The sequence below is a fragment of the Tupaia chinensis genome, unplaced genomic scaffold, assembly GCF_000334495.1.
Source record: "Tupaia chinensis unplaced genomic scaffold, TupChi_1.0 Scaffold145225_1, whole genome shotgun sequence".
In the NCBI taxonomy this organism is placed as follows: Eukaryota; Metazoa; Chordata; class Mammalia; order Scandentia; family Tupaiidae; genus Tupaia; species Tupaia belangeri.
In genome coordinates this window covers 311,932-324,967 of record NW_006205085.1, presented here as the reverse complement: position 1 = coordinate 324,967, position 13,036 = coordinate 311,932, and the positions used below count along the sequence as shown (strand labels likewise).

The 13,036-nt window shown below is 37.7% G+C and overlaps 1 protein-coding gene across 1 annotated transcript in view; it reads left to right on the top strand.

Annotated features, from left to right (window-relative positions):
* The window catches only part of LOC102499892 (vomeronasal type-2 receptor 116-like), a 29,493-nt gene that overhangs the window by 12,316 nt on the left and 4,141 nt on the right, over positions 1-13,036 (top strand). The window contains 3 exon segments of the mRNA XM_014583964.1: positions 9,197-9,267; positions 9,363-9,587; positions 12,053-12,176. Coding sequence (XP_014439450.1) covers positions 9,197-9,267; positions 9,363-9,587; positions 12,053-12,176 — 420 coding nt within the window.

Genomic DNA, 13,036 nt, shown 5'->3' with positions numbered 1-13,036 from the left:
CGTGACCATCCCCCTTGGGGGGTGATTTCTCGCTTTCTGTCTCTATGTCTCTCTCTGTCTGTCTGGCAAGCGCACACACCCTACAGTGAAAATCTCTAAAAAAACAAAAAAAGAATAAAAGGAAAAAGACCTGTGGCATGACAATTTTCCAGCAGGTTATTTCTCACTTTCTTTGTCTCTGTCTCTCTCTCTGTGTTTCTCTCTGGTGACGGCACATACTGTAAAACAAAAAAGAAACAAATGACAGGAGAACAAATGCTGAAAAATTAGAGTTCTGATTGCATAAAACTCTCTAATCTCACATGCTTTATTAACAAATCTGGGGACAAGCAAATGTCACTGGTCTCCCACATGACCAATTGCTCTTTGAGTTCTGGACTTGGTGGCTTAAAAATCACACCTGGACATGTGTGCATTCCCAGGGTCCCAGGAAGAGAAGAGAGAATAGGGGATTTCCAGATTGGCTATGCCCTTTAGGAATAATTTCTCAGTTTCCCTCTCACTGTGTGACCCTCTCTTCCTTCAGCAAGATAATGCACCTTAAGGCAAAACCTCTCAGAAAAAAAAAAGAAATTTTTTTTATTATTAATGTTAAAGTCAAAATTTAATAGATTAAGACCAGAATAATTCCAGAAAATGGAAATGGAATTAAAGATATTATGTAAAAATAATTCAGTAAAAAACAAAATTGTGCAATTTTTAAAATCTCAAAAAATAGTTTTAAATAATATTTATTTAAAATATAAGAACTTCCAATTGGAAAATGAACAATTAAAAGAACAATTAACTGCAGAGAAAAATGTTTTTACAAATTGGTAGAAACACTTGATGTAGTCAATAAGCCAATAGAAGATCTGAATTAAATATATAATTTTCAACAAAAACATACCTAATACTTTTTTCAAACAGTTGATATAGAAGTGCATAAAACTGTAGAAAAAGGCTCCAAAAAGTGCCTAAAATGTGCCAAATAGTTGAAAAACTGGCACGCCAGATGCTATTTATTAAATTATTTATTTAATGTTATTTGTTATTATTTTGTTTTGAATTTGCTATAGGGCACATATGAGAGAGAGAGAGAGAAAGCTCCAGGGCCAGGACTTGGACTGTGGTCAGTTTATTTGAAAGTTTAGTGCCTTGACCATGATGCCAATTGCTAGCCCCACCAGATGCTATATAAAAGTTCCAGAGCATAGGGAAAATAAGAAATGCTTCAATTGTGGTTTCTGGACATACCTAGAAACAAGATGATATGTGGGATACATTCAAGAAGGGTTATAAAGGTGAGTGTAATCATGAGGAATATAACTCATAATTGAGTACTAGTATTTCCAACAGTGCCAAGGGAGTATGATACTAATGTTATCCTCACAGAAAATATGAAATATTTCAAGTGATATACATAGTAACTACCAGAGTCCAATTGTTCCATGTTATATTTAAAAATCCTAAAACTACTTTGTATTTTGTATATATACGTATTGTAACTTGCCTATATAAAATTTTTAAATGTATAAAAATGATGTGTGCACTCTTTATTCACAGCTGTAAAACAGTTGTCTTTTCTATACATTAATGATCTTCCTTTAAAATCACTTCTGTTCAGGTGACAGAGTCATCATCCACCTAAACAAAACATCATCTCCCTCACAAGGCCCTGGAAACCTTTCATTGATTGCACACAATGTGCTTAAGTAGAGAGAAAAATATTTCAAGGTTTTCTAGAGTCCTGTGACTATTACTCACATCGACTCCATGTACCAGTGCAGGAGAATCTCTGAATGGCAGCCTAGACCAAAACCCTTATGTCTTGTGGCTTGCTGAAGAATTTACCCTGAATTACAAAAATTTATTGTATTTCCTAACACTGTACTTTCTGCTTAGGTACCAATGGAACAACTGCCAGTATGTACTGGCTTTTCTCTTTGCAGTTGAGGAGATCAATAAGAGCCCTCATTTGCTCTCTAACCTTTCTCTGGATTATGATCTCTACAATGCAATTACCAGTGACAAAAGAACTTTAGAAAATGCTCTATTTTTGCTCTCTGGAGGGAATGAGACCCTGCCAAACTACAACTGCCAGGCACAGAAACAACCTGTTGCTATCATTGCAGGAAACATGCCCACATTTTCAGCCCAAGTTGGAACCCTTTTGGAACTCTGCAAAAGCCCACAGGTAAGTGGATTACCACGATGGGGAATGAGAGTTGGATAGCTTTAAATTCCATCTTCTCACATACGAACTAAGAAAATGTGAAAGCTGGGATTACATACCCCTTACAATCCTAATAATTTCTCTTGGTTGTTTGTGCACAGTTTTCTGAAACACAGAACAAAAACACAGGTAATTTCCTGAGTCATCAGATTATTAATAATACAAAGAAGAGAGAGAAAGAAAAAGAGCAGGGTGGGCCAGATTCAGCTATCTGTCTTAATCCCACATGGCTGACTGTATGGTTCAAATATTGATTTAGGTGGCTTAAAGAACACACTGGGCTTGTGTGCTTGCATGTCCCAAATCCCAGCATTGGGAAATTTAGGAAAATAAATATTAGTATGCCCATACCCTATGAGGGGTTATTTCTTACTTTTCTCTGTCCCTCTGTGGCAGGAACATATGATACAATTTGCTCTCAAACAAATTAAAAATAGCAAGAGAAGTGGAATCCAAGTTTAAGTTTACCCAAAACTCCTGGCCATATCCATTACATTCAATTCCCACTGATGGTAACATTGATATCCAATTTAAAGATGTCTCCTAAAAAGTATAAACTGAGCAGACATTTATCTTATCATAAGAGAGGAAAATATCAGGGGACATTTATCAGACAATTTGATACAAAGGAAAATGCATTCATTACAACATTGAACAAAGAAAGGACATTCCAGCACTGGAGATGCTCCAAGTTGGCTATGGCTTAGTTACAGCAGCTGAGGTTTACCAGCTCCCTCTGCCCTTCTTCACATCCATGCAGATGGATCTCTTAAAAGCACTTCCAGTTACTCTCCACATAACAGCTCTCCACCTCAGAGATTCTTCCAGGAAAATGTCTAGTGAAAGTTTCAGGAGACATTACTGGGAAACACATCAGCTTAATGAGACTCATGCTCTTGAAAAGTTACATTTTAAAAATGTCAGAGAGGCTAAGTTGTGTTTTAAGATGATATAGGTTATTCTGTGGTGATAAAACACAATATAAAAAAAATACAATATTTTTTCTCAGAGTTGACATTTTTAACCTTGGCTGCTAGGGAAGGAAGCCTCTGATCCTTATATCACATGAGCTCAAGATAACAGAATCACCATCTTGTTGCATAATTTTTATAAATTTATGCATCCCTCAGTTTCTACAGTAGCTAATAAAACAAGTATTAAATCTTATACTTTTTCTTTTATGCTTTGGTCTAGAAATGATACTATTATTTGAACTAGTCACATATCCTTTATTGAAAGAAATTGGCCTGAAAAACAGTCTTCTACTGCTCTTAATCACAGCATGCATTTTCTTCACTCAACATCCATTCTATGATCTTATGAGGTAGAGATTTATCTCCTACCTGTTTATGTGGGACAATCCAAAATCCCACTAAGTTTAGAATCACATTATTTCTTTCTTATTTAGGTCACATATGGTCCTTTTGACCCTATCCTACGTGATAAAAAACAATTTCCATCAGTTTATCAGATGGCAACCAAGGACAGCTCTCTGGCTCATGGAATCATCTGTTTGTTGCTGCATTTTGGCTGGACATGGGTGGCACTCTATGTATCTGATGACATGCAAGGGGAGCAGTTCCTCCAGGATGTAAAGGCAAAGATGAGAGAAAAGGATATCTGTGTGGCCTTTACAGAAAACCCCCCTGCCACAAAAGGTGTCTTTTTAGATCATGACTTAAGTGCTATAAAGAGAATCAGAGTTTCATCTGCAAATGTGTATATAATACATGGTGATGAAGGGACTGTCTGGAACCTAGAAGCAGAAAAAGAATTCTATTTAATTTGGGGAAAGGTATGGATCATGAGAAATCTTCACTCTTCAGAGTGGGAAGAGATTTTGACATTTATGGAGCTCATACCATACATTTTCCATGGAAGTCTCTTATTTTCAAACCAGGAAAGGAAATTTTCTGGCTTTAAACAATTTCTCAAGACAGTGAACCCTTCCCAATACCCAGAAGATTTTTACTTCAGTAAACTCTGGGTTATCTTTTTTGAATGCTCTCTTGCTGGATCACTATGTGGCAAACTTGGAGACTGCCCACTTAATTCTTCCCTAGAGTTTCTACCATCCGAATTGGGCATGATGAGGATATATGACTCCAGCTATTTTATCTATCATGCTGTGCATGTGGTGGCCTAAGTTCTTTATAAGATGCTTTTGCATAAAAAAGAAATGGAAAGGACCAGCAATTAGCGTAATGGCTATGTCGCTGGACTCCCACGTAGTCGACCGCGGTTCGTGTCCTGGACCTGGTGGCTTAAAACTCACTCCAGGTGCGTGTGCGTGCATGCCCAAGATCCCGAGAGGAGACTGGAGGAGAAGGGATTGCGGCGTGGCCCCCCCCCACCCTGGGGGGTGATTTCTAGCTTTCTTTCTCTCTGTCTCTCTCTGTCTGTCTGGCGAGCACACGCGCCCTATAGCAAAAACCTCTCCAAAAAAAAAAGAAATAGAATATCCCAGAGATGCAGACCAGCCTATTCTTCCCTGGCAGGTAAACACCCTTCACAAGCACCAGATAACTTCTAGAGGTTTTTCTTTGAAGTTTTTTTTGTAGAACACATACACTCATGAGAGAGAGACAGTGAGAGAGAAAGTGAGATATAACCCTACAGAGGGTAATGGTCACATGACAATTTCTTCTACTCCATTCTCCTTGTGTGATTTTTGGCAAGTGTGCACAAATGACTGGCATTAATTTCAAGCTTCCAGTTCTGGGACTCACACTGTTTTCAGGCATGTGGGAGTCCACCTAAACCACGACAACACCTGCTGACTCCTAGAGTCTTTTTTCTTTTTCTTTTCTTTTTTTTTTTTGCTTTTGTCACAGTGTGTGTGCACTCACCAGAGAAAGAGAAAATGATAAATCACTCCCTGGCGGGGATGGCGGTGCTGCAATCCCTTCTCTTCCATTCTTTTTTTTTGTGATTTTGGGAATGCACACGCTTGTGCCCAGCATGATTTTCAAGCCACAGGGTCCAGAACTTGAATCACAGTAGGTCATGTGGAAACTCAGACACCCTAATCACCATAACACCTGCTGAGTTTTTTATTTATTTTATTTTACAGAGAGTTTTGCTATTGAGTATGTGCCTTCACCAGTGAGACAGAGAGAGATGGAGAGGAGGGAAGTGAGAAATGACCACCCAGAGGGATGGCTATAACAGAATACCTTCTTTTCCATTCTTCTCTTGGCATTTTCACCATGCAGACACATGTGCCCATTATGAGGTTTAAGTAGCCAGATCCAGGACTCGAATTATAGCCCATTACGTGTAAGTCCAGTGATGTAACCATTATGCCATCTGCTGGTCCATGGTGAGGTATTTAAAACACACACACACACACACACACACACACACACACAATTCATGGGACCAATGGATGGTATAATGTTTATGTTGCTAAACTCCCACATAGTCAACCATGGTTAGAGTCCAAGACCTGGTTACTGGAACTAATGCTAGGCAAGCATGTGTGTGTGTGCCCAAAATCCCTGGAGGAGAATGGAGAAGAAGAGATTAAAGGGTGGCCATCCTCCCAGGAGTGTTTATTTTGTACTTTCTGTCTCTCTGTCTCTCTCTGTTTTTCTGCTAAAGACACATATCCAATAACAAAAACCTCTCTTTATTTTATTTTATTTTTTTGGAGAGGTTTTTTGCTATAGAGCATGCACAGTCACCAGACAGACAGAGAGAGACAGAAAGGAAGAAATCACCCCCCAGGGGGGATGGTCACACCACAATCCCTTCTCCTCCATTCTCCTCTCAGGATCTTGGGTATGTACGCATACGTGCCTGGCATGAGTTTTAAGCCACCGGGTCTGGGATGTGAACCACGGTCGGCTACATGGGAGTCCAGTGACATAGCCATTACGCTAACTGCTGGTTCCCACATGGCCAATCTTGTAGCTGAATCTTGGACCAGAGATTGAGAAACCACCAGGAATGTGTGTGTCCCTGAACACATATTTGTCAGTAATTGGCAAGGAATTGCAGTATGACCATTCTCTATGAAAATTGCTTTCTTTCTCTGTTTTTCTGACATACACCCTCTGTCAAATTTTTAAAAATTAATTAAATAAGTAAAAATAATGTTCAGTGAAATACTAACAAGTCCAAGAAAAGGTACTTGACAGAACATAGAGCAAAACTGGTCAAATCTATGTGTGTTTTTTAGAAATTCATCCAACATCAGAGAATATTAACCATATCTATTTCATCTCTAGAGATATAGATGCTGGGACCTAATCCCTTCATACAATACTTATGGTGAGGACAAAAATTAGTTCTACATACCATCCTAACATGACTCATGGAAAAAACTTTCTTTTAGAATTAACTGTACTAATACTGTCTGCAAAAATCATAGAGGAAGGAACAGTGATTCAATTTTAAAACATGAAACCACTTTTGAAACTTATAGTCTCAGGATTTTCTAGTTGGTTCAAAAATAAGCTTATGTTTTAATTAAACACCAAATCATGGAGCCAGCAGCTGGTATCATGGTTAAGGTTCTGGACTCCCACATGGTCAACTGTGGTTCAAGTCCTGGACTGGTGGTTTACTTTCTTCTTTTCCCTCTCTCTTGCTGTCTGTCTCTCTTTGATGATTATATGTGCCCTATAACAAACTTAAAAATAATAAATTTTAGTGAAATGAATAATTTAAAAAATAAACACAAAGTTTGTAAATTTTATATTAAAGTATCAAAAAGGGACAAATACATTAGTCAGATTTGTGAAGCAAAACAAGTAAATACAATATACGTACATAAAACTAACATCAGAAAGTTTTGCTCCTATCTTACTTTGATTTTATTAACAATAACAACATTTGATTTGCATTTTCAACAAGAAGCAACTTAAGGAGAACAGCAGTTGGCATAATGGCGATGTTGCTATACTCCCACGTAGTCAATCATGGTTTGAGTCCTGGACCCGGTGGCTTAAACTCACGCTGGGCGCGTGTGCGTGCATGCCCAAGAAAGGAGAATGGAGGAGAAGGGATTGCGATGTGGCCATCCCCATTGTGGGGTGATTTCTCGCTTTCTGTCTCTGTGTCTCTCTCTGTCTTTCTGGCGAGTGCACATGCCCTATAGCAAAAACCTCTCCCCCATAAAAGCAAATTCGGGACTAGCAGTTAGCATAATGACTATGTCACTGGACTCTCATGTAGTCGACTGCGGTTTGAGTCCCGGCCTGGTGCCTTAAACTCACTCTGGGCACAGGTGTGTGCATGTCCAGGACACCGAGAGGAGAATAGAGGAGAAGGGATTGCAACGTGGCCATCCTCCCCGGGGGGTGATTTCTCACTTTCTGACTCTCTGTCTCTCTCTGTCTTTCTGGCAAGCATACACACCCTATAGCAAAAAAAACAAAAACAAAACAAACAAACAAACAAACAAAAACAAAAAAAAACTCTTAAAGAAAAAAAATCAAATCCAAAAGTTAAGAGGATAACATCATTTATTAAAAATCTCTTTAACGAGGTCAGCAAATGGTGTGGTGCTTAAGTCATTGGACTCTTGATTATGATTCCAGTCCCAGACTTGGCAGTTTGCTTTCTTACTCTCTCTCTCTTTCAAGAGCACACATGCACTTTAGCCAATTTAAAATAATGACAATAGATAAGAATATATAAATAATTATCTTTAAAAATCTATTTTGTGGGTTTAACCCATGGCCTGGTGATTAAGAAAGTTAGATTTTACATTGCTCAAGTCCCAGACCTGGATGCCTGAAAAAGATTCCAGGTATGTGTGTACGCATGCAGGCCCAGAACCTGAAAGGGAGTAAGAAATGGAGAAGGGATTGCAGCCTGACCATTCTCCATGGGAGGTGCTTTCTCCTCTTCTTTTCTCATTATTTCTCTGTCTCTCTCTCTGTAAGAACACATTCCCACTAGGAAAAACAAAAAGCAGAATACCTGTTAGGATTTAGAAGTTTTAATTTTATATTTTGTCACAAATTGTTTATTGTATTGTCACATGACAATCACACTCTTATCAAAAGATGTCCAAAATAAAATAAAGAACAAAACATACTTGTTCCCTTTTCAAAAGCTTTATTGCATCTAAATAGTATCCAAAAATTGCACATATTTAATGTACAGATTTGGATAAACTTGGAAAAATACATACCTTTATAATACCACTAGCACTATCAAGAATCTAAACCTATCCATCTATATAATGTTTTTGTTTTTTTTTTTAAATTTTCCTACAAGGGGAAGGCAGGTGGTGTGGTGGTAAGAACACTGGATTTCCATGTGACTGACCATGGTTAGAACCTTGGACTTTTCAGCTTGCTTTCTCCCTTTCTCTCTCTCTTTCTCTTTCTGGTCAATATAAAATATTAATAATAATAAATAAAATAAATACTTCTGTAAAAAATTATTTATTAGGTAAGGCATGTGCATTTTCCAGAAAAAGATAGAAGTGAGAAATCATACCCTCCCATAAACAATGGTCATGATGTAATAATGACCATTGGAATTCATGTTTAATGGAATTCCCACCATTTGGAATTTTGGGCATGCACACATGTGCTGTTTTTCTTTTTTTAATAATGATCATTTTACTTTATTATTATTTAAAAATTTTGATCAGAGAGAAAACGAAAGTCAGAAAGAAAGCCATTAGGTGTAGGATTTGAACCACAATCTGCCATGTGAGAGTCCAACACCTTATCACGATTGCCACCTTTGGCCCCACCCAATGTGTTTTGTAAGCTTCAGGTACAGAACTCAAGTTGCCAGCTTGGCCATATGTGACTTAGCAACCTTAACTACTCCGCCCTCTCACCCCATATTGTGTCCTTTATGAATGACAAACATTAGCCTCTAATTGGTTGAAATCAGATTTTACTAGTCTGGATTTTATGAGAGTCTGAGTACAAATCACACTCTGGAAAACATATCAGAATTTTTCTGATGAGTGACAACCACTCTTCCATTGTCTTTTTTTTTTTTTTTTAGGGTTCAGCTTACATGAGCCCCGAGCCGCTGACCACTCAAACCAAACCGAGCCCCTACAGAAAGGTGAACATGTAAATAGTTAAAATAGAAGGATTACTTTATAGAAATGGACTTTCCACACTACATTAAATCCAGTCCTAATTTGTAAACCCTGAATTTAATCCAGCTTCATCCATTTCTAAGGAAAAGCCAACTGACAAACAGTATTGGGTACAACATGCTCCTGGATGAAGAAAGAAATACGATACAGTATGATATCCACAACCTTATGAGATTTCCCAATCACAGTTGGATGTTGGTTAAAGTAGGAGACTTTATCCACAGGAATTCCCAGGATCAAGGTTTGGTCATCAAAGAAGAGATGATAAACTGGTCTATTAGTTTCAAAGAGGTACGACGTCATTTCTATATGAAATACATACAGAGGTGGGGTCAGCAGATTGCATAGTATTTACATCATTGGAATCATACATGACTGTGGTTCAAGTCCCAGACATGGTGACTTGAAATTAATGCCAGATGTGTGTGCCATTCTTCTGGGAAGTGTGTGATTTCTCACTTTTCCTCTCACCATCTGTCTGTCTTTCTCTGGTGATTACACACTCACACACATACACACACACACACAAATCAAAATATATGAGATATCTGAACAGAGTCTTTAAATAAAATTGTGTGACTACTTTAACTCTGCAATAAAATAGATTTTTACAGGGCCAGCAGGAGACATCATTATGAAGGTTCTGGACTCTGACATAGCTAACAATCATTTTAGTTTTGGATCCAGTGGCGTGAAAATCATGCTTGGCATGTGTGTGTGTGTGTGTGTGTGTGTGTGTATGTGTGTGTGCCCTAATCTGTAGAATAGAATGAAGGAGAAGGGATTTTGTCATGGCTAGCTCCCTGAGGTTTTATTTTCTACTTATTCTCTCTTTGTCCTTATCTCTCTCCTGTGAATATACATGACCTATGCAAATTCTAAAGAAAAAAATTGAACTCTTGCCTCAGTCAAAATACAAATTAACAAAACAAAATTTGCCTTTTACATCCAGAATTGTACTACCTGACTTTGCTTATATACATTCTAAACTATACAAATACTTCCAGTTTTTATAAGCTGTTTTGGTTTCTTACATACATTTGTTCAAGCAATGGTTCAATGAATGAAATCAATGAGGTGGTGGTTATGTACACACAGTTGAATATCTTTTAATAAGATAAATATTTTGAGAATGTATTTTTGAATTTTTAAAATTATTTTTAGAGAGATTTTTCCTGTATAGCACTTGCACTCACCACAGAAACAGACAGAGACAGAGAGGGGAAAGTGAGAAATCATGCCCCAGGGTAATTGCCACACCATAACCTCTTCTACTTCATTTTCATTTTGGGGTTTTGGGCAAATACATGCATGCACCACACGTGAGTTTCAAGCTACCAGGTCCAAGACTCAAACTTGGGTCAGCCATGTGGGAATCCAATGACATAACCATTGCACCATTTGCTGGTCCCCAAGAAATGTATTTTTACAAAATTTTTTTCATTGTGTGAATATCATAGATTGCACTTACACAAACCTATTATTATTTTTATACTTCTATTTGAGAAAAGATATATATATATATATATATATATAGAGAGAGAGAGAGAGAGAGAGAGAGGTGAAAGGAAGCAACCATGTCTGGGACTTGAACCATGGTCAACCCTGTGAAAGTCCAGTGCTCTAACCCCCACACTACCTGCCAACATTGTGCATACCATTCCTCATTGTACTAAACATCTCAAAGCACTGACTATAATCTCAGGCAATTAGATGAGACAGAAGATTATACAAATATCATATTTTGTACATGTATTGTGTTCACACATAAAAAGCAGTGCTCAACTAGTGTTAGAAGCCCAGAAATGGAATAACCACACTCTCATCATTTATGTGCTGGCCCATTCATTCTAAGTTCACTTTTTATTATGTACCTAGAAATAATACTATTAGATATTTTAAAACCCAGAATCTAATATTTTCTACTCAACCAGCTATGAGAATATAGTATAAATATTAATGGGGGAACACAACTTTTCAGTCTTTATCATGTAAAAAGCTGCATTGAAATGGTTTTAGATGAAGTAATTACATAAGAGAAGAAAATAACACCAGGGATATTTTTAGTAATGTATGAGATAAAGTAATCAAGAACCTTGGAAATACTTGATAAATAATATATAAAGGGAATCCGCAGGTAGTGAGGTGGTTAAAGCATGGGACTCCCACATGGTCAATTGCTGTTCAAGTCCCAGAAATGATGGATTTTTTTCTCACTTTTACTTTCTCTCTGTCTCTTTCTGGTCAAATAATACAGAAATAATAATAAATAAAATTAAATATTTTTAAATTAAAACATAATAATACCTAAACAAGAAAGCCAAGTATACTAGTTCTTAATTAGAAGGCTAGTTAAGGGGGGCCAGCAGGTTGTATAGTGAGTAAGGCTCTGGAATCCCACATGGCTGACTGCAGTTTGATTCCTGGAAATAAAGGCCTGAAACTTATGTTAGGCACATGTGTGTGCATGCCAAAAATTCTGAGAGGAGAATGGAGAGGGTTCTATAGTGTATCAATCCCCCCCAGGGGGTGATTTTTCTCTTTTTCTGTCTTTTCTTCTCTCTGGCAAGCACATGGACCCTATAGCCAAAGACTCTGTCTCAAAAAATAAATAGAAGCCTAGGTAATATCTAAAGGATAAATAGTGATAAACTATTAATTGCCAGTTTTCTCTAAAGTAGAGAGAAATAGTGACATGTATTCAAAACAGCTCATAATGTACATAATTATGCCTGATTATTTTCTTTTCTACTCAGACTCCTAAGTCAGTGTGTAGTCACAGCTGTGTCCCTGGATTCCAGAAAATTCCCCAAGAAGGAAGATCTTTTTGTTGCTTTATTTGTGCTTCTTGCCCAGATTCAGCTATTTCAAATCAAACAAGTATGAAATATATAACTATATTATCAGTCCCTACTGTTGCTCAATTAAAATGGAACTATTACTATTAGAAATAAAACATAGGGGCCTGCAGGTGGCATGGTGGTTAAGGCATTGTCCCTTGTGGCCAACCTCAGTTCAGTTCCCAACCCAGAACCTTGAAACTCATGCCAGGTGCATGGACATTTGTGCTGACAATCCTGAAAGAAGAGACTGTGGCATGGCTGTATATCTAAAGGGTGATTTCTCACTTACTTTTCATCTTTCTGTCTCTCTGGTGAGCACACCTGCTTTATAGCAAAAATCTCCTTTAAAAATAATTAATAAATGAAACAGAGCACAACAGTTCTTAATTCACATAATTATTGTTTTGATATATTTATTTTATAAACAATTCCCTACCCTATTTTATGTAAGCTATTTTCTGTCCATGTTCATTCTATTAGGCTAAACTGTGAAAGTATTTCCAATGAACAACCTTACAGTTTGGTGCTGGATAACACAGTATCAATTTGGGATCTCATACTGAACCACACTAGTCATGAATTGGAGGATGTGTAATTGCCAAGGTTACCTGTGGGTGCCTTAAAGTTTGAATCTGACTTTGAGACACAGATGATAAGAACAAGGGAATTTCAGATAAACTATTATAAGAATATTTTATAACTTTTTCTTTTGGAGAGGTTTTTGCTATAGGGCGTGTGCACTTGCCAGGAAGACAGAGAGAGACAGAGAGACAGAAAGCGAGAAATCACTCCCCAGGGGGGGTGGCCATGCCGCAATTCCTTCTCTTCCATTCTCCTCTCAGGATCATGGGCACGCACGCACACGTGCCTGGCATGAGTTTAAGCCACAGGGGCCAG